The 21,424-nt window shown below is 42.7% G+C and overlaps 1 protein-coding gene and 1 pseudogene across 1 annotated transcript in view; both read right to left on the reverse strand.

Annotated features, from left to right (window-relative positions):
* LOC129017897 (leucine-rich repeat-containing protein 37A3-like) overlaps nt 1–11,354 on the reverse strand; it is a 32,974-nt gene extending 21,620 nt beyond the window's left edge. The window contains 3 exon segments of the mRNA XM_054458811.2: nt 5,874–5,945; nt 8,697–8,768; nt 10,830–11,354. Of these exon segments, the coding sequence (XP_054314786.1) occupies nt 5,874–5,945; nt 8,697–8,768; nt 10,830–11,275 (590 nt within the window). The 5' untranslated portion in view covers nt 11,276–11,354.
* A 32-nt stretch (nt 11,355–11,386) lies between these two features.
* LOC129017610 (RAD52 motif-containing protein 1-like) lies at nt 11,387–21,111 on the reverse strand (annotated as a pseudogene).
* Nucleotides 21,112–21,424: the final 313 nt, after the last annotated feature.

Below are 21,424 nucleotides of genomic sequence, written 5' to 3' on the forward strand. Positions count from 1 at the left end.
GTAGGTAAAAAAGAAAAAAATGTTTCCTGTTTTTACCTAAGAAATCACCATTAGACTCCATAAAGCACTATTCCTCTGGGAACTACCGAGGTCTCTAGAAGATAAAGGATAGAACACGGGGAAGAACTACAAGGAAAAAAAGTGGATAGCAAAGAAAAAATATGCCACAGAAATTTTCAGGTCAAAAACCCTAAAAGTGACTATGTTGGTAGGAAGCCCTGACTGTGGAGGAAACACTATTTCTAGCGTCCTCCATAATTCAAGTTGCTCATCATAATTCAAGTTATTCATCTATTTTTTTTTTTTTTTTTTTTTGAGATGGAGTCTCGCTCTTGTTGCCCAGGCTGGAGTGTAATGGCTCCATCTTGGCTCACTGCAACCTCCGCCTCCCAGGTTCAAGCGATTCTCCTGTTCTGCCTCAGCCTTCCGAGTAGCTGGAATTACAGGCACCCACCACCACGCCCAGCTAATTTTTGTATTTTTAGTAGAGACGGGGTTTTACCATGTTGGCCAGGCTGGTTTTGAACTCCTGACCTCAGGTGATCTACCTGCCTCAGCCTCCCAAACTGATAGGATTACCGAGGTGAGCCACTGTGGCTGGCTGCTTGTGTTTTATCTTTATAAAGTTTTTAAAATTTATGGTTTAATTTGCACAGTTAAAAAAAAAATAGGACCAATTATTTTGCTTTATAGCCAAAGAAGGAATAAATCTAAGGGAGGAACTGGTCAAAACCATACTCCCACTTGTCTTCTTGTGTGACATCACAGCCTTTCTTACATTGCATGTAATCACCTGTCCACTTGTCAGGCTCCTGGACTATGAGCGCCTTGAGGGCAGAGACCACAAGTTTTTTTTTTTTTTTTTCTGAGACGGAGTCTCACTCTGTCGCCCAGGCTGGAGTGCAGTGGCGCAATCTTGGCTCACTGCAATCTCCGCCTCCCAGGTTCAAGCAATTCTCCTGCCTTAGCCTCCCGAGTAGCTGGGATTACAGGTGCCCGCCACCATGCCCTGTCATCCCTGTGCCTGGCAATGATGTCTGAAATGTATTAGGCATTTAACAAATGTTTATTGAATAAACAAATGACATTTTGTTTATATGTCAATAAAATGAATAAATTGATTTTGATGCAAATTTTTATTCCAAAATGCTGGAATCGATTTTCTTTTTAATTCTTTAAGGTGAACAAGAAAAAGAAACAGGAAGAAATAAAAGAAAATCTGCCTTTAGGTTAACCCAAGCATCATCTTTCTACTTCTGCAGAAATTATAAAAATAATAATTATTACAGTGAGTATCTACTGGGTTGCCAGGTATTTGTGATCAGCAAATACCTTACGTGGTAGATATTATTATTGCCCTATTTTTAAATGAGGAAACTGAGGCACAGAGAGGTTATATAACTTGTCTTAGGTCACCAAGCTATTAAGCAGCAAAGCTGTAATTTGAACTCATGTGTTTAATCTGTATGAAGAAAAAGGGTTTACTTTAACCTTAGGTTTTTTTTAAATTTTTATTTTCGTTCTTCATTCATTCTTTTTCTTTCTCTTTTTCCTTCCTTCCTTCCCTCCCCCTTCCATTTTCTTTCCTTTCCTTTCTTTCCTTTCTCCTCTCCCCTCCACTCCCCTCCCCTCCCCACCCAAACAGGGTCTCGCTCCATTAACCAGGCTGGAGTGCAGTGGCGTGATCTTGGCTCACTGCAACCTCCACTTCCCAAGCTCAGGTAATCCTCCTTCCTCAGTCTCCCAAATAGCTGGGACTATAGGCACGCACCACCACGCCTGGCTATTTTTTGTGTTTTTAGTAGAGATGGGAGTTTCACCATGTTTGCCAGGCTGGTCTTGAACTCCTGATCTCAACTGATCTGCCTGCCTTGGCCTCCCAAAGTGCTGGTGTGAGCCACTGGGCCCAGACTTAATTTTGAGAAAACTAAATACAGAAGTGCCTTTCAACCTTCTTCTACTCCTCTGGGAGGACCTCTGTGAGAATTACAATTTCTCATTAGCAGGGCATGGCAGCGCTTGCCTGTAATTCCAGCTGTTTTGGAGGCTGAGGCAGGAGAATTGCTTGAACCCAGGAGGCGGAGGTTGCAGTGAGCCAAGATCAAGCCACTGCACTCCAGCCTGGGCGATAGAGCAAAAAAAAGTGGATTACAGTTTCTCTTTTTATGTCTTTCCCCTAATCATTTCCCATGATTAAATAGTTAATTAGTCTATGGTCAATGAGACTTTTTTTTTTAAGAGACACATTCTCACTCACTGTGTTGCTCAGGCTGGAGAGCAGTGGCTATTCACAGCTGCGATCCCACTAGTGATCAGCATGGGAGTTTTGACCTGCTCCATTCCTGAAATGGGCTGGTATACCCCTTTTTAGGCCACCTGGTGGTCTCCTGTTCTGGGGAGGTCACCATACTGATGCTGAACTTAGTGCGGACACCCAATCAGCATAGCATGTTACAGCCCAGAATTCCTGGACTCAAAGGATCCTTCTTCCTTTGCCTCCCGAGTATCTGGGACTACAGGCATGTGCCCGGTGAGCTTTCAGAGATTTAAAACCACGTTGTAAGTGACATCAGTGAAAATGGTGGAATAAAGACATCCAGGCTGGGCGCAGTGGCTCACACTTGTAATCCCAGCACTTTGGGAGGCCGAGGTGGGCGGATCACGAGGTCAGGGGATCGAGACCATCTTGGCTAACAAGGTGAAACCCCATCTCTACTAAATATACAAAAATTAGCCGGGCGTGGTGGCAGGCGCCTGTAGTCCCAGCTACTCAGGAGGCTGAGGCAGGAGAATTGTGTGAACCCAGGAGGTGGAGCTTGCAGTGAGACGAGATTGCGCCACTGCACTCCAGCCTGGGCAACAGAGCGAGACTCTGTCTCAAAAAAAAAAAAAAAAAAAAAAAAGACATCCAAAAATTCATCCCTTCATAAAAGCAACAAACACCAAAAAAAGGCAAAAAAAAAAAAAAAATTGACCAGAATAAACTTTTTCAGAACTCTAGAAATGTAACCAAAGTCTTACAGCAACCCAAGGAGCATTTATTCAAGAAAAATTTCTGTAAGAACAGTGAGATTTGTGTTAACTTGCCTTAGACCATTCCTCACTCTCTAGCTCAGTAGTCGCCTTGAAAAACAGCCCACATCCCCAACCAGAGGGAGCAGAATGGAGCTGGAGCTCCTTCAAAGCCTTATTCTCAGTTAACTGTCATGACGTCATCTGTCTGGTGGTTCCCTGGAAGACCTCATTTGAAAGGTTTGTCTTTATTTGACCAGAATGAAAGCTGTCTAGTGCTAAAGCCTCTCCACAGAGGGTGTTTTGGAAAACAATTACAGACAAGTGTTTTAACACGGCAACTGTATTGGGCAATGAATAACAGTTTGGGGAAAAAAAGCCTAATCAAAAAGCTTAATAGGAAAAGCTGAGGAATGAGATGTCCACAGGAATTTTGAAACACTCTGATATATGCTTGGGAAACTAGAAGTCCATAAGACATATTCCTGGCAATTTGGAATGTCATGCACATGCATAGGGCAGGCTGTCAGCATGGTCAGGAAAGACCTACTAAGTTCATAAACTCTCACCCCTGGCTGATCTTGAGGTTCTGCACAAACAAGAAGTGAAAGCTAAGGCATGGCTGTAAATTGTCTAGCTGAGTGCTGAAGGTATGCCCCAACATGTACACAGAGCCCCTTGGCAAAAACTAGGAGACTTATCAGTTCCAAGAATTTAAGTAAATCTTCATGTAATCATTAGCTGATCGGTAAGCTAACCGAGGAGAGACTTTTGTGGGAACACATGACATATAATGCAAGACTTTACAGAAGAAGTTCAGAAAAGTCACTAAATAAATAGCAACTACTAACACAAGCAGCAGTAACACCAAACCCTGGCAGCATGGATATGATTTTCAGAATTGCTACATTATATTATTTAAAATATTCAATTTTTAAAAAAATTTATGAAAGATGCAAGGAAACAAAGTATGGCCCAAACACGTGGTGGGGGGAGAAATAAGCAGAAATTGTCCCTGAGAAAGACCAGATGTTAGACTTACTAGACAAAGATTTTTTAATTTTTTATAGGTGGGGTCTTGCTAAGTTGCCCAGGGTGGTCTTGAACTCCTGGCCTCAGCCTCAACCTCAGTCTCAGCCTCCCAAAGTGCTGGGATTATAGGCACGAGCCACCATGCCTGGCCTAGAGAAAGATTTAATTCAGCTATTTAAAATATGTTCAAAGAGATAAGAGAAACGATTCAGTTCTGTAGACTAGAGAACTAAAGGAAAGTATGAAAGCAATGTCTCATCAAATAGAGAATATCAATAAAGAGATAGAAACCATAAAAAAGAGCAAAATAGAAATTCTAGAGTTGAAAAGTAAGGTAACTGAAATGGAAAAATTATTAGAGGTTCTCAATGGCACATTACAGCAGGCAGAAGAAAGAATTGGGAACTTGAAGGTTAATTGAGATTGTTGACTCTGAGGAACAGAAATAAAAATGAATGAAAGTGAATGGAATCTCAGAGACCTGTTTGTGGAACACATCATCAAGCTTACTAACATACACATAATGAGAGTCCCAGGAGAAGAAAAACAGAAAAAAGGAGAAAGAATATTTGAAGAAATAATGGCCCCAAACTTCCCAAATATGATGAAAAACAATCTGCATATTCAAGAAGCTCAAGGAACTACAAGTAGGAAAAACTGAGGGATCCACATCTAAACATACTGTAATCAAACTGACAGAAGCCAAAGACAGAATATTTTGAAAGCAGCAAGAGAAAAGCAACTCATCACATACAAGGGATCCTCAATAAGATTAATAGCTGATTTCTCTTCAAAAACAATGGAGGTGCTGGGCATGGCTGCTCACACCTGTACTCCCAGTACCTTGGGAGGCTTGAGGCTCAAGAATTGCTTGAAGCCAGGGGTTGGATACCAGCACTGGCAATATAGTAAAACCCTGTCTCTACAAAAAATTTAAAAATAACTGGGCGTGGTGGTGCATGCCTGTAGTCCCAGCTACCCAGGAGGCTGAGGTGACAGCATTGCTTAAGCCTGGGAGGTGGAGGCTGCAACGAGGTGAGTGGTTGCACCACTGCACACCAGCCTGGGAAACAGAGCAAGACCCTGTCTAAAAACAAAGCAACCACACACAACAGTGGAGGACAAAAGGCAATGAAATGGCATATTCAAAGTGCTGAAGAAACTGTCAACCAATAATTCTATACCTGGCAAAACTACCTTTGAAATTGAAGAGAAATTAAGATATTCTAGATAAATAAAAACTGAGAGACTTTGTTGCTAGAAGACCTGCCCTATAAGAAGTACTAACGTGAATCTGCACAAAGAAATAAAAAGCACTGGCCGGGCACAGTGGCTCAGGCCTGTAATCCCAGCACTTTGGGAGGCTGAAGCTGGAGGATCACTTGAGGTCAAGAGGTTGAGACCAGCCTGGCAAACACGGTGAAACCCTGTCTCTACTAAAAATACAAAAATTAGCCAGGTGTGGTGTTACGTGCCTGCAGTCCCAGCTACTCAGGAGGCTGAGGCACTAGAATTGCTTGAACCTGAGAGGCAGAGGTTGCAGCGAGTCAAGATTGTGCCACTTCACTCCAGCCCAGGCAACAGAGCGAGACTCTGTCCCAAAATAAAGAAAAAAAAAAAAAGAAAAAGATACTTACATAACGCAATAATTATAAATCTAGTTGATGAACATGAAGTATATAAAGATGTAATGTGTGACAATAACAGTATAAAGGAGGGAGTGAGAGTGGAGCTTTAGAGAAGCAAAGTTTTTGTATACTATTGAAACAAAGTTTCAATAGTTTTTAGTTTTATGACTAAAAACTCATAAATATAATTAACTAACTTACAAATACTGGAGGGATAGCAGGCCTTCAAATGAATCCTTATGTAATTCAGTCAAGTTATTTTCACTGAGAATTCTGGAAAATGAAGAAGTTATTTCTAGATTAAAATGCAAACTACAACTATTTGCTACACAGGACTGTCTCCTGCATGTGGAGGAAAGCTGGGTCATGGTCACTTCAAGATGGTGGGATCTGCTCTGCTTTCATTCAAACCTTTTCTTGCATTTTCCTTTTTGTGTCCATCTCTCTTCACCACCACCACAAACACACACACACACACACACACAGACACAAGCACACCCCTACCCACTCTTCCCACCAAATTGTATTATTTCATGCCTCTTCTCTAGATCACAAAATCCCTTTTAGAATCCAACTCTGGGTGGCACCAAGATCAGCAGAACCTCCATTTCCTCCTCTCTTTTCCCAAACCTTATTATGAAAGCCCCACATGGAACCATGTCAGGGCTGCAAGTGAAGCCATTCAACCTTTTTCACCCATCAAAAAAATTTGAAAACTACAATGTGCATAAAGTGCACATAACATAAATGTTGTTTATATTTAATTTAATTTAATTTTTGAGACAGGGTCTCACTCTGTTCCCAGACTGGTCTCAAACTCCTGGCTCAAGTGATCCTCCTGTCTCTGCCCCCCAAAGTGCTGTGACTGCAGACATGAGCCACCTCACCTGGCCAAATATTCAGTTTAATAATTATGAAGCAGATACCCATGTAAACATCGTTACAAAAGATCATTGCTAGCATGCCAGAAGCCCCAGTGTGCCCCTTTCCAATCACATCCCTCTCTCTAACCCTAACAGGTAACCACTATCCTGACCTTTGTAATAATTTTCTTGTTTTTAAAATGTAGTTCTGGCCTGGAGTGGTGGCTCATGCCTGTAATCCCAGCACTCTGGAAAGCCAAGGTGGGTGAATCACCTAAGGTCATGAGTTTGAGACCAGCCTGGCCAACATGGTGAAACCCTGTCTCTACTAAAAATATAAAAATTAGCTGGGTGTGATGGAGGGCACCTGTAATTCCAGCTACCCGGGAGGCTGAGGCAGGAGAATCTCTTGAACCCGGGAGGTGGAGGTTGCAGTGAGCCAAGATCGTGCCATTGCACTCCATCCTGGGCAACAAGAACAAAATTCCATCTGAAAAAATAAATAAAGCAATTCTCCTGCCTCAGCTTCCCAAGTAGGTGGGATTACAGGCACCCACCACCATGCCTGGCTACTTTTTGTATTTTTAGTAGAGACGGGGTTTCGCCCTATCGGCCAGGCTGGTCTCAAACTCCTGACCTCAGGTGATCTGCCTACCTCCCAAGGTGCTGGGATTAAAGGCATGAGCCACCACGCCTAGCATGTGTTTTATTTTTAATTTAGAATTCATCATGACTTGTCTATATACATTGAACTAATGATGTGACACACAAACTGTCGTGAAAAATGTCAGTTACTTCTAATGTAAGCATTTTTTCCAAAATCACTTATGTGTCTAAACCAATTCCTTCTATAAATCAGTAAGAAAATGATAAAACAATTCAACAGGAAAATGAACAAAGGCCAGAAAATTCAGAGAGGAAACACAAATGTTCAATAAACGTATAAAGATATTTAATTAAATTCATGAGTAATCAGAAAAATTCAAATTTAGATGGAATCCCTTTTATTCATTCATAAACTCAGCAAAAAGTTGGAGAATACCCAGTGGAGAAAAGGTGTTGGGAAATGAATGCTGTCATATTCTGCTGATAATAGAGTAAGTCGGCACAACATTTTTGAAGGCAATTAAAATTTTATATCTACATAGTCTTCACCCCAGCAATTCCATTTCTAGATATCTATGCTACAGGAATACTTGCCCATGTTCAGAAAGAAGCATGTACAGGGATTTCATTGCAGCAATGCATGTAACAAGAAAACTAAGCATAATCTAAATATTCATCAATGGGGAAATTATTCAATAAACTATGATGCATCAATACTATGGATTATGCAGGAGTTTAAATGAATGGGGTGACCCTCTAAGTACTGGGAAGGAAAGAAATCTAAGGCAATCATGAAGTGAAAGAATCAAGTTGCAAGATGTTACCATTTATGTAAAGAAAAAATTTTAAAAACCTTTTGCTTTATGTAAATATGTATGTAGGTAAATGGGGAAAAGTCTGGAAGCATGTATACTAAATGCAGAGTAGCATTACCTCAGGGATGAGGGAGTAGGGCACAAGGAGGGTTTTTGTTCTATCTGTTATTGCATTTTTATACATTGAAAACAGAATCATGGGCTGCGGGTGGTGGCTCATGCCTGTAATATGAGCACTTTAACAGGCCAAGGTGGGAGGATCACTTGAGCCCAGGAGTTCAAGACCAGCCTAAGCAGCATAGGAAGACCCTGTCTCTACAAAAATACGAAATTAGGTGGGCGTGGTGGCATGCACCTGTGGTCCCAGCTACTTGGGAGGCTGAGGTGAGAGGATCACTTGTGCCTGGGAGGAGAAGGCTGCAGTGAGCTGTGATTGTGCCACTGCACTGCAGCCCGGAGTTTGACAAAGTAAGACCCTGTCTCTGAAAAAAAAGAGAACAAAAAGGAATACAACAATGTATTATTTGTATGATAAAAAATAAATTTAAATTGCCTCTTATTTTAAAGAGAGCCTACCAAATTTAATTTTAAAATAACCATACGATTGCAATCAACAGTGGTTGATTTGGGGTATGGAGGAGAAATATCTTTCCTCAGAGGTACTGACCTCAAAATTCTGGACCAAAAAGGATCTTACAATGCAGTTAGTTTTTTGTCATATTTGGAGAGAATATACTCACAGTTTCTCGGTCCAACTGTATGCTTTCCATACATTTCCATCAATGTAAGAAATATAGTTTCCTTGGAAATTTCTGTGAAGAAACACAGTTTATATCCTTGAATAGGTAGGAAAACAATGAACACGATAAGTAAAAGAATCATTGCAACCTTGTCGGGGATATTCAGAAACAGAAAGTAACACCTGCTTTCTCATTTCCAGAGCTATCAGCTTCCCAGTTTGCACAATTCATCAAGAAATTATGCGGGGCCACTGGCACAAATGGTGAGGCATCTCCCGGAAGCTTAACTTCCTATCCATCCCATCTCTTCGACAGATGATGCCAGTTAATTACTTTGAATGTAAGTATTTTATCTAAAAGCACTTATGTGTCTAAACAGACTCCTACAAATCAATACCAAAATGGTAAATAATTCCACAGAAATATGGGCAAAAGCTTATCATTATCAACAAATGAGAAGAAAGAAACCCTATGCCAGGTAACACCAAATCTTTGGCCCAGTGCCCTCTGTTGAAACATCCTAGGCTTTTTCTTTCCACTCCTATTACAACTGATCTGATCTGGCCCCTTCACACTTCACTCCTAGATTTTGCTAGACCTTTCTATTTTGTCTCTCTGAATTAAGCTTTTCCTTTTGGGCACTTTATATATGGATTCTAAAATAATCCTCTGCATGTCTACACTTGCACATAACGCAAAAAACAAAATAAAATAAATAATCTTCCTGTTTTAATCATTTAATCTCTCTTGCTTGGAAACTTTCAATGGCTTTCCATACCTCATTGTGTAACTTTCAAACTCCTATTGCTGATAATCAAGGTTTTACAGAATTGTATCTTCGTTGCTCCCTCACCTAATTCTTTGTAGCCACATTGGTCTACTGAATTCCAACCACACCTGTAGCCATGCCTTTGCCTAGACTGTACTCCCATTTTTTTTCTATTTAACAAATTATAGCTACTCTTTAAGACCCAAGTAAAGTTTTAGCTTACCCATGTAGCTTTCCCTGATCTCCACACCTCAAGGATCACAGATTCTGGCAAATTCTAGCACCAATGGTCTGCATTATCTTTTAGAACTTAATTATATATACCCCCCTTTTTATGCCTATTCTCTTTCTTCCCTCCTATCATTTTTTTTTTTTTTTTTTGGAGACGGAGTCTTGTTCTGTCACCCAGGCTGGAGTGCAGTAGCGCGATCTCGGCTTACTGCAAGATCTGCCTCCTGGGTTCACACCATTCTCCTGCCTCAGCCTCCCGAGTAGCTGGGACTCCAGGCACCCGCCACCACGCCCGGCTACTTTTTTTTTGTATTTTTAGTAGAGACGGGGTTTCACCATGTTAGCCAGAATGGTCTCCATCTCCTGACCTCGTGATCTGCCCACCTCGGCCTCCCAAAGTGCTGGGATTACAGGCGTGAGCCACCGCGCCCAGCCTCTTCCCTCCTATTATTTTCGTGTTCTGGAGACAGTAGCATACTTGGCCCTGGGTTTGACACAAAACGAGTTCTACATATAGAAAGCTAGGGACAAAGATGAGTTCTGGGCAAAACTAAAGGACTGAGTAATCATGTGAACAGCCAACACTCCTACATACGCTAGGCACTGATAAAGTGTTTGATATATTCACTCACCTAAATTTCACAAAAATCCTATGAAATGGTAACTAGCATAATCCCCAGTTTAAAGGCGAGGAAATTGAGTCACAGAGCAGAATAACTTGCTCTGGGTCACCAAGCTAATAAATAGACCTGGGTTCAAACCCAGGCAGCCTGGCTCCGGAATCAACTCTTAACCACTTAGAGCATCATCACTGAGATCAGGAGAGGGACAGGATGCTGTAAAGAGGGTGAAGCGAAAATGGGAGGAGAGCAGTGGTTAAGCAATGATGTGATGGGGCTAAATAAAAATGGATATGAAAACGAGTAAAAGACTAGAGTAAAAGTAAAAGACTGGAGAAGGGGCCTAACATTAAAGGAGAATGAGGAGAAGGGAGAGTTGACAAGCAAAGGTGAAAGCAGAAAGTCAGTTGTCCGTATGGCTTGGGGAGATAAAGAAGGCCCAGGAAGGCCTCCAAGAAAAGGCTGCCATGTCAGGCAGGACACAGAGGACAATTGAGGAAAGGTGATTCTTACAAGATGGTGAAGGTGCTATTGTAGGTGTTGGGCTCTGGTACAGGCACTTGGCGGAGCCTCTGCTCTGGGTTGAGATCAATACATGACAGCATGTTCTCTTCACAGGTACAGAGCTCACATATGTTGATGCTTGTGGAGGCCTTCTGTTCCTCTGGTGCAGTTAAAGCCTTATTTTGGGCGTGACTTTCAGACTGCACCAATGAATCCTGAGTAGGTTCTAGCTCAGTAGGGGGACCTGTGACTTCAGTCAGTTTTTGATGCAGAGTCTGAACCTGATCTGGATGAGGAGCTGTAGTCTTCTCCAGGGCTGTAGAATGTCCCCGCTCCAGAGGCTGAGCCTCCTTGACTAGTAGCCATAATAGTTGCCACGTAAGGAGGGGCCATGGGCCCCAGAAATGCAGCCGGGACATGACACACGCTAGTGCCGCGCACTGAGTGGGAGCCATTCTGGCAGCCCCGAGACGCCTGTGCCCCTTATAAGCGTGTGCCCCGCCCTGTCTTTATGTCACCTTTATTTATGCCACAGATCTGCTCCATGTCACCAGGGCACTCTTATATCACAACGCCGCGCAAGCACTCTGTTCCACCCTGCCCCACGGGAACACCCCTCCCCTCCCCTTAGGAAGGATTTGGGCTGCAGACCTGGGTGGTCCCAGGACTCCAGTGGCCTGCTGCGGTGGGGTAGGGTGGGGTAGGGTGGGGTAGGTTGGGGTGGGGGTGCGGCAGAGCTTCCCAAGGAAGTCACGGGACCTCGCCTCGGGATATTCAGAAGTGCTAGTCCAGTTCTGGCAACCTTCCTCCTTCAAGGTGAAATCTGAGAATACTCTTCCTTCCAGGGAGAGCAACTGACCTGCAAAATGGGCGCCAGTTAGGGTGGCAGGCAGGAAGCACATTACAGTCATTTATTCCAAAGTGTTGCCATTTTTGCTAAACTGTTGCATGTTTGATAATTAATTCACCACCCTATTAGGTAGGGGCTGCCAGGGAATAAGCGAGGACTCCAAATTTTCTGTAGGAGGGGTGTTGGGAATTGGCAATTCGGTCTGGGAGAGAAGGTTTTAATCCGAGTGAAGAGCCCTTTGCACTAGGCTGGGAGGAGGCTGAACTGTCATCCTGCCTTGACTCAACACAGCCATTACCCTAGAAGTTACAGCGTCACCCTTCAGAGATCTACCCTGTGTGCACACATGGGGAAGAGGCTTAGGTTGTTAAAGTCAGCATGTTAAATAATTTCCTGAAATGCGACTGTAACTAGAACCCAGCTGACTTCTCCCACAGCCATTCTTACTTATTTTATTACTGTCTGGCATAATTACCAGCATGTAAACTCCAAGAAGGTGCTTCATCTTATTCCAGTGCCTAGCATAGGCATAGGGTACACAGTGAGGGTTTTAAAATTGAAGGGGAGCTGGGTGTGGTGGCTCACACCCATAATCCCAGAACTTTGGGAGGCCGAGGTGGGGGGATCACTGAGGTCAGAAGTTCGAGACCAGCCTGACCAACATGGTGAAACTCCATCTCTACTAAAAATACAAAATTAGCCAGGTGTGGTGGTGCATACCTGCAATCCCAGCTACTCAGGAGGCTGAAGCAGGAGAATCGCTTGAACCTGGGAGGCAAAGGTTGCTGTGAGCCGAGATCGCAACATTGCACTCCAGCCTGGGCAACAAGAGAGAAACTCCGTCTCAAAAAATAAAATAAAATAGAAGAGATTCCAAGATTCATCTCATTTAGGGATGGATCTATTGTTATAATCAGATTTCTGAAATCAGTGCTGACTTCCTCTCACATTTCACAGGAAGCTAGACTTCTTAAAGCTTGAAGTTTCCTTGGTGGATTTAATTTAAACTGAATTAAAATAATTATTTTACAGGGAAAAACTTCAAAACACCTTGCAACTTTGGGGTGAAAGTTAAATAAAACACTGTAGCCCCAAGTTAAGTTCCCACTGAAATGATACTTTTGCTCCTTTAAAAAAAAAAAAATTCCATAAATAGTAAATAATGACTGTTTTGAGATTACTTTAGAAACAGTCCCTATTTAAGAGCTTTCATATGCAGTCATGCATTTCTTGCCATGCGAGGAGCTTGAGAAATGTGTCATTAGGTGACTTCACCACTGTGCTAACATCATAGCATATACTTACACAAACCTAGGTGGTGTAGCCTACAGCACACCTAGGGTACACAGTATGGCCTAGGACTCCTAGGCTACAAACCTGTACTGTATGTTACTGTACTGAATACTAAAGGCAGCTGTCACACAATGGCAGGTATTTGTGTATGTAAACATGGAAAAGGTATAGTTAAAATACTGTATAAAAGATAAAAATGGGGCCCGGACGCAGTGGCTCATGCCTGTAATCCCAGCACTTTGGGAGGCTGAGGTGGGTAGATCACCTGAGGTCAGGAGTTTGAGACCAGCCTGGCCAACATGGCAAAGACCAGTCTCTACTAAAAATACAAAAATTAGCTGAGTGTGGTGGCACGTGCCTATAATCCCAGCTACTCAGGAGGCTGAGGAAGGATAATCACTTGAACCCGGAAGGTGGAGGTGGCAGTGAGCTGAGATTGCACCACTGCACTCCAGCCTGGGCAACAGAGTGAGACTCCATTTCAAAAAAAAAAAAAAGATAAAAATGGTATACCTATATAGGGATAGCTCCATTATACTCTTATGGAACCACCAACATATATGTGGTCTATTGTTGACCCAAACTTCATTTTGCAGCACATGATTGTAAATGATTGACAGAAAGATCTTCAGCAAAATATTCCACCCAAGATACATGACAGATATTGAGATCCAAGTAATAAGCCATATTTGAAAGGCATTATAGTTTTCGAAAGCTGTAGAGCAATCATTCTTAAGGCCAGTTACCTTCTCCCCACATCTCCGGGATCCTGTTTGAAGGGGGTTATAAAAAGGCCTGTGTTCGAGCAGCCCAGCATCCCTTACTCCTGGAGCAGGAGGAGACTAACCCCTCTCCTGTGTCCACAACTGTAGTAATACAATCCTCAGTTCTGCTCTCCAAACTTCAAATAAGGGGTCAGAGCCAAGGGTCAAGACTTTAGGAAAAGCCCCAGAAATACCCTGCACTCAAAAAGCAGTTTCAGAGTTTCACATTTTTCTAAGAATGAAACAAATTATCCTCCAAATTCTGCTGCTTGTTTTGAATTATGGTTATACTGGCTATGTTATCCGACCCTTGAGTTGTTTTTCTTTTCTTTTTTTTTCCTCGAGAGAGTGTCTTGCTCTGTCACCCATGCTGGAATGCAGTGGCATGATCTCGGCTCACTGCAACCTCCGCCTCCTGGGTTCAAGTGGTTTTCATGCCTCAGCTTCCCAAGTAGCTAGGCTTACAGGTGCGCACCACCACACCCAGCCTATTTTGTATTTTTAGTAGAGACAGGGTTTCATCATATTGGCCAGGCTGGTCTTGAACTCCTGACCTCATGATCCGCTCACCTCGACCTCCCAAAGTGCTGGCATTACAGGTGTGAGCCACAGCACCTGGCCTGTTAGTTTGTTTTTTGAGATGGAGTTTCACTCTTGTTGCCCAGGCTGGAGTGCAATGGTGTGATCTTGGCTCACCAGAACCTCCGCCTCCCGGGTTCAAGCGATTCTCCTGCCTCAGCCTCCCGAGTAGCTGGGATTACAGGCATGCACCACCATTTCTCCATGTTGGTCAGTCTGATCTTGAACTCCTGACCTCAGGTGATCCACCTGCCTCGGCCTCCCAAAGCACTGGCATTACAGGTGTGAGCCACTGTGCCCGGCCCTGTTACCTTTGAGTTTTTATCTCCACATACTTATATTAAACCATGTAGTTCTTCTTCCCATCTGACATCTATAATCTCTTCAGTGGGTCTGTACTCCACAGCTATTTTACCACTTTCTGAAATAAAGTTAGCAAGGATGAATTCAGAATCTTTTTCATTCTAAGACTGCCTGCATATAATGGTAGCAACCCACAATGAGACAGACATTCTTTTGGTTTCTAAAAGCAGAAAATAAGCATTTTCCTGGAAGTTTCCTCATCTCCTCATCATACACTTCGATTTTTGTTTTTCTTTTTTCTTTTTTTTGAGACAGGGTCTCACTCTGTCACCCAGGCTGGAGTACAGTAGCACTATCATAGCTCACTGTAGCCTGGAATTCCTGGGCTCAAGTCATCCTCCTGCTTCAGCCTCCAGAGTAGCAGGCACTACACCACCGTGCCCAGCCAATTCTCTTTTTTAGAGACATGGTCCCGCTTTGTTTTCCAGGCTGGTCTCGAACTCCTGGCTTGAAGTGATCCTTCTGTCTTGGCCTCCCAAAATGCTGAGATTTCAAGCGTGAGTCATCATGTCTGGTCTCACAGCTCAGTTTTTAACATATGTATGAAATATCAACTGTGTTTGGTTCAAAGGACTTTATGATCTTACAGATAGGAACTAAGGAATAATAACATAAGAAATAAAAAATGTGGAAATAAAAATGTTCAATCATAATATGATTAAATGGTAAGGCACCAGGTGGGGGGTCGAAGTAAGTTAAAACCCAAAATAGAGACCACTGGGCTAGTAGACACTTCACATTAGAAGCACGGCTAGGTGTCCACTCCCTGAGAACCAAAATTCCACCAGATACAATGAACAAAGCTTTAGAGAGAGAAAACATTTGAACATTTTATGGGCAGAAAATGGCCCACATACTCTATAGACAATACAATTTCCTTCAAGGCAAACTAGAACTATAAGGCTTTTGGTCTAAGTAGTTTTGAGTGTGTGCAAGGGATACCTTTGCATACTAGGGAGGGGTAGACAACCCACACATTTAGCTTATTAAATGTCATTACTCAGACTTGACAGTTGATGACCAAGGAAGTAAGACTTTCACTAGAAGGGCTGCCCAGGTTGGAAAGCTGAGAGCAATCAGGGCCACCTCTTACAAGCAAATAAAGGTCTGTAGTAACTTAATTAGAATCTCAGTCTCTAAGCCTTCAGGGTTGTGAAGCAGAAGGGCAACTCTGTTCAGGGACTCTTTGCTAAACACCAGGTTTCCTTTGGGCACAGGCTATGACATTTGTGCCACTGTAGAACTGAATAGGGAATACAAGCAATGCCATTCAACAGCATGACCACTTCCAAGGCTCACAGCAAAGCAGCTGATTATTGTATAAAAATCATATTTGGCCAAAATGTCAGTGCCAGAAATGAGAGCTGGAACTGAATTCTCGATTCAAGAAACATAATCTAATAAATTCTTCAGCAGAGAGTTTATTTAGAGAGAAAACAATGACAGCAATAGCATATTTTGTCTGCTTGCCTTGTAAGTATAGTTCTGAGTTTTTACACTTGTCATCTCATTTTTTCTTACAATATCCGTGATAAGGTTGATTGGATTACTAACCCCAATTTGCAGATAAAGATTGCAGCTTAGAGATATTAAATATCTTCAAATCTCTCTGGCTATAAGACCTAAAACTGCATACAAAAATCTAAGAGACACAGTTAGGACTCAAATCCATGTGTCCAGGGTTTATAATCACTATTCTGTATGATAGGCATGCAATTAAAGAAGACCTGCCTCAAACATTTTCTGTGTGACCTGAGGCAAGTCCTTTTATATCTATAAGCTAGGGACAATATTTGCTGTCATTTTTTCTACAAGTGTCACAACAAATTTGAGCCTGTTGCTGTGAAAGAATTTAGCAAATGAAAGCATACTAGGGAGTGTTTTAGATATCGATATTTTTATCCAATTAACTTTTCAAAATGAGTTTATTTGCTCATTGAAACTGAAGTACTTCAACGACGATTAAGAAAGTTTTACCTAGAACCACAATCAACAATTTCTGGAATGCATCTGACAAAGCCTTCTGAATAGCAATCTGGGCTATCTTCCCTTTCATAGGAATGACAACGGTCTTAAATCCAACCAAAACTAATGGATTTAAGATGCCTATCTGAGTGATAATTGCTACATGTTGGTTAAAAAATAAAAATGCATCCACGAATCTTAGCTCATAATCTTCGTGATTAAAGGCAGACAGCACAAGGGTATGGTTGAATGTCTCTGTTATAGGTACATCCTGGCAAGGCCCATTTTTACTGCCTCCATCTAGTTGGGAAGTTCCTGAAGTACTAGAGGGAGACACAATCCAAGAACCTGGCACATATCTCACATCACCCAGAGATTTCAAATTCATCAGTTAAGGCTACACTCCTATGGACCCCACCCTCCTATGCATCAAGGGCTGGAATCACTCACTGAAAAAAAGTTTTGTTGGCTAGACACGGTGGCCCATGCCTGTAATCCCAGCACTTTAGGAGGCCAAGGCAGGTTGAGGCCAGGAGTTCAAGAACAGCCTAGCCAACATGGTGAAACCCCATCTCTCCTAAAAATACAAAAATTAGCCGAGTGTGGTGGCACACACCTGTAATCCCAGCTACCTGGGAGTCTGAGGCACAAGAATAGCTTGAACCGGGAGGCGGAGGTTGCAGTGAGCCGAGATCATTCCACTGCACTCCAGCCTGGGTGACAGAGTGAGACTATTTTCAAAAAGAGGCTGGGCACAGTGGCTCACATCTGTAATCCCAGTACTTTGAGAGGCCAAGATGGGCAGATCACTCGAGGTCAGGAATTTGAGACCAGCCTGAGCAACATGGTGAAACCCTGTATCTACTGAAAAATTTTTTTAAAATTAAAAATTGGCTGAGTGTGGTGGTGGGCAGGAGGCAGGTGAACTGCTTGAACCTGGGAGGTGGAGGCTGCAGTGAGCCGAGATCACACCGGTGCACTCCAGCCTGGGCGACAGAGCGAGACTCCGTCTCAAAAAAACAAAAAAGGTTTGGTACAGATAATCTGGCTCCTCCCTGGGCATCATCCATGAAAGCCTACTCCCCTCCATTAGCCTACAGCCCTGCCTCTGACTTCAAACCCTAAGCCTGAGGGCCATGAATACTAGAAAAAAATCTCAACGTCAATATCAATTGAGTATCCTTTCTAGGTATCTATAGTAGACTCTTTTTCCACTGAAGCCCTTCTATGAGTAAAAAAAAAGGCTGAATGGGCCGGGCACGGTTGCTCATGCCTGTAATCCTAGCACTTTCGGAGGCTGAGGCAGGTGGATCACGAGGTCAGGAGTTTGAGACCAGCCTGACCAACACAGTGAAACCCCATCTCTACTAAAAATACAAAGATTAGCCAGGCATGGTGGTGCATGCCTGTAATCACAGCTACCCAGCAGTGTCAGGCAGGAGAATCACTTGAACCTGGGAGGTGGAGGTTGCAGTGAGCCGAGATCGCACCACTGTACTCCAGCCTGCGCGACAGGGCAAGACTCTGCTTCAAAAAAAAAAAAAAGACAATGTTTACACAAAACTTTCTACAAATCTTTACATGATGACTTGGCATGGTGGGTGGCTCATGCTTATAACTCCAGCACCTTGGGATCCTGAGGCAAGAGGATCACTTGAGGCCAGGAGTTTGAGACCAGGCAGGATAACACAGCAAGACCCCATCTCCAGAAAAAATAATTAGCTACATGCGGTGGTGCATGCCTGTAGTCCTGGCTACTCAGGAGGCTGAGGTGGGAGGATCCCTTGAGCCCAGCAGTTTGAGGTTGCAATGAGCTATGATCATGCTACTGCACTCTAGCCTGGGCAACAGAGCGAGACCCTGTCTCTAAAAAATAATAATAAATAGATAAATAAATCTTTAGATAATTTTGTTGGGATAACTGAAGGCTATAAGAGATACATATTTGAAGGACTATTTTAATACAAAGCAAGTTCTTAACCAAAAACTGGAAAAACATTACTTCCTTCTTCCTCCTCCGCTTCTTGGCAGGAAGTACACTGTACAATTTTAAATTTAAAGGTTCTGGCTGGGTGGGGTGGCTCACACCTGTAATCCCAGCACTTTGGGAGGCCAAGACAGGCAGATCACGAGGTCAGGAGATCGAGACCATCCTGGCCAACATGGTGAAACCCCATCTCTACTAAAAATACAAAAATTAGCTGGGCGTGGTGGTGGGCGCCTGTAATTCCAGCTGTTTTGGAGGCTGAAGCAGGAGAATGGCTTGAACCCGGGAGGCGGAGGTTGCAGTGAGCCAAGATCATGCCACTGCACTCCAGCCTGGTGACAGAACAAGACTCTGTCTCAAAATAAATTAATTAATCAATTTATTAAATAAATTTATTAAATAAATTTATTTATTTATTTATTTATTTATTTAAAGGCTCTGTCAGGTATTGCCTAAGGTAAAAGTCTATATTGTAAGACAGAAAACCTCTGCCCAGGACTTCAGTAGTTCAGAGAGGGAAGGGCTTGATATGTGTCTGAAAAGACGAGTTTTAGACAGCAAAAAAAAAGAGAGAGATCCTTCCCATTTCAACTCCTTACCCTCCTCCACCCCCAATGAAAACAGACCTTCCTCCGCCTTATCCACTGGCTCCTCCACCAAGCCAAGGCCAGACTCCCGCAATCATAGGATGGCAACACCACCTCTAAAGCACAGAACTTCAGGCTTTGCTTCGGAAGTGGCACCACGGTCTCTTCATTTTCCCTTTCTTCAAGGTCAGAAAACTGAAGCTGTTAGGAGTTTTAGTGTTAAGTTCCTTCCGAGGATGTTAATTAGGCTTCAAACTGTTTTGTTCTCAGAAATAAAAACTAAACTCCAGTCATTCAAGTTAACAGTTGAGGTGTTCTATGGCTTCAAAATCAAGTAAGATTTGCAAATGAATTGCTAGATACAACCATTTTTTATTACATGCCACACAAACAGTGGAGAAAATTATGGACACCACCATCCAAGTGATTGAGATTATTAATTTTAGGTAGCAGGCCAATTCAGACATGTCCACTTATCCTCAATGGCAGGAGGCCTCTCACATCCCCTCCATGTAACCCAGTTCAATACTTCTGTCTAAAGTCTAGAATTTCAATGTTGAAAGGAGAGCGTGGTTAGTGAGAGAAAATCTACAAAGTTTATCCTGATGATCCTTTCTGACCATCCATTGAAACCAAAGTAGTAATTCACCAGTTCTTGGCATCAGGAGCTGTTTCAGGCAAGGGCCTCTTATGTCTGGTGCCAAGAGGAACCTAAAGTCACAAGAGATAGACCCATAAATATCACAGCCTGCCAGAGATTTTATTTTGGATACACCTGAGATTTATCAATACCAACTGTGCAAAGAAAAGAAATTGTCAGTCTTCCCATTCAGTAGCTCCTTCTTGAGAACATGACCTGAAGAATAGATAAGATGAACCCACCCATCCCCCACCCCAAGTTACTAACCCCTGTTTAAAGAGGAAATACACATACCTCTATACATTTTACAAGCAACTAAAACAACTAGAGGTTCATCTGCATTTATAAGCTTCTTTGACAATGTAAATATCTACTGAGTGTTAATTCTTGAAATATTTTACACATTTCTGTGAATTTCTTACATCATCAGTTCTTTCTTATATGTCTATTTCATTTTGTAAGTGCAGTATATGATTATATTCATGAAACTCAAATGATACAAATAAAGTCAAATTTATTGTATTAAAAATTAATAAGAATTAATAGTAAAGTTAATTCTTTGTTGACTTGTTTATGCACCTTCCTCTGTCACTGGTTTATAAGCTCCATAAGTGCCAGAGGAAAACATATCTTATTCTTTTTTCATTCCCAGAACCAAGCACAGTTCTTGGCATATAATACAGTATAGATGATCTGTTGATTGAGTGAATGAATAAAACAATGAGCAAGTAAAAAATGAAATTACTTTTTCCCACTGAAGAGAAAGAGAAACACTTGTTGGGAAGGAGAAATGAAGACTATTTTTTTTTTTTGAGACGGAGTCTCCCTCTGTCGCCCAGGCTGGAGTGCAGTGGCACGACCTCGGCTCACTGCAAGCTCCGCCTCCCGGCTTCACGCCATTCTCCTGCCTCAGCCTCCTGAGTAGCTGGGACTACAGGTGCCCCCTACCACTGCCGGCTAATTTTTTGTATTTTTAGTAGAGACGGGGTTTCACCGTGTCAGCCAGGATGATCTCCATCTCCTGACATCGGGATTTACCCACCTCAGCCTCCCAAAGTGCTGGATTACAGGCGTGAGCCACCACGCCTGGCAATGAAGACTAATTTTTAAATGTTGAGTGCTACCGCGGAGACCAGCCTGTATCATGAGTCACAGTGGAGACTTTCGGGACATCTAGGAAACTTCAGAAGGGCTCTGAGCCCCTGGGTGGTACAGACAGTTGTCACCTTGGATAACGTTGCCACAGTTCTTGCTGGCAACCATTTCCCTTCATTTCACTGAAACAAAAACAAAAACAAAAAACCCTCACAGGTGCCTTAGGCCTTTCCTTGATTTTAAAACCTTATTCTCTTTTCTGTATTTATAAAAAGCAAAAAAGACAGGAACTAGGTGTATGCGCTAAAGTAGAAAAGAACACTTAAGGCCAGGAGCAGTGGCTCATGCCTGTAATCCCAGCACTTTGGGAGGCTGAGGTGGGCAGACTGCCTGAGGTCAGGAGTTCGAGACCAGCCTGACCAATATGGTGAAACCCTGTCTCTACTAAAAATACAAAAACTAGCCGGGCGTGGTGGTGGGT

This window comes from Pongo pygmaeus, chromosome 19, assembly GCF_028885625.2.
Source record: "Pongo pygmaeus isolate AG05252 chromosome 19, NHGRI_mPonPyg2-v2.0_pri, whole genome shotgun sequence".
Classification (NCBI taxonomy): domain Eukaryota; kingdom Metazoa; phylum Chordata; class Mammalia; order Primates; family Hominidae; genus Pongo; species Pongo pygmaeus.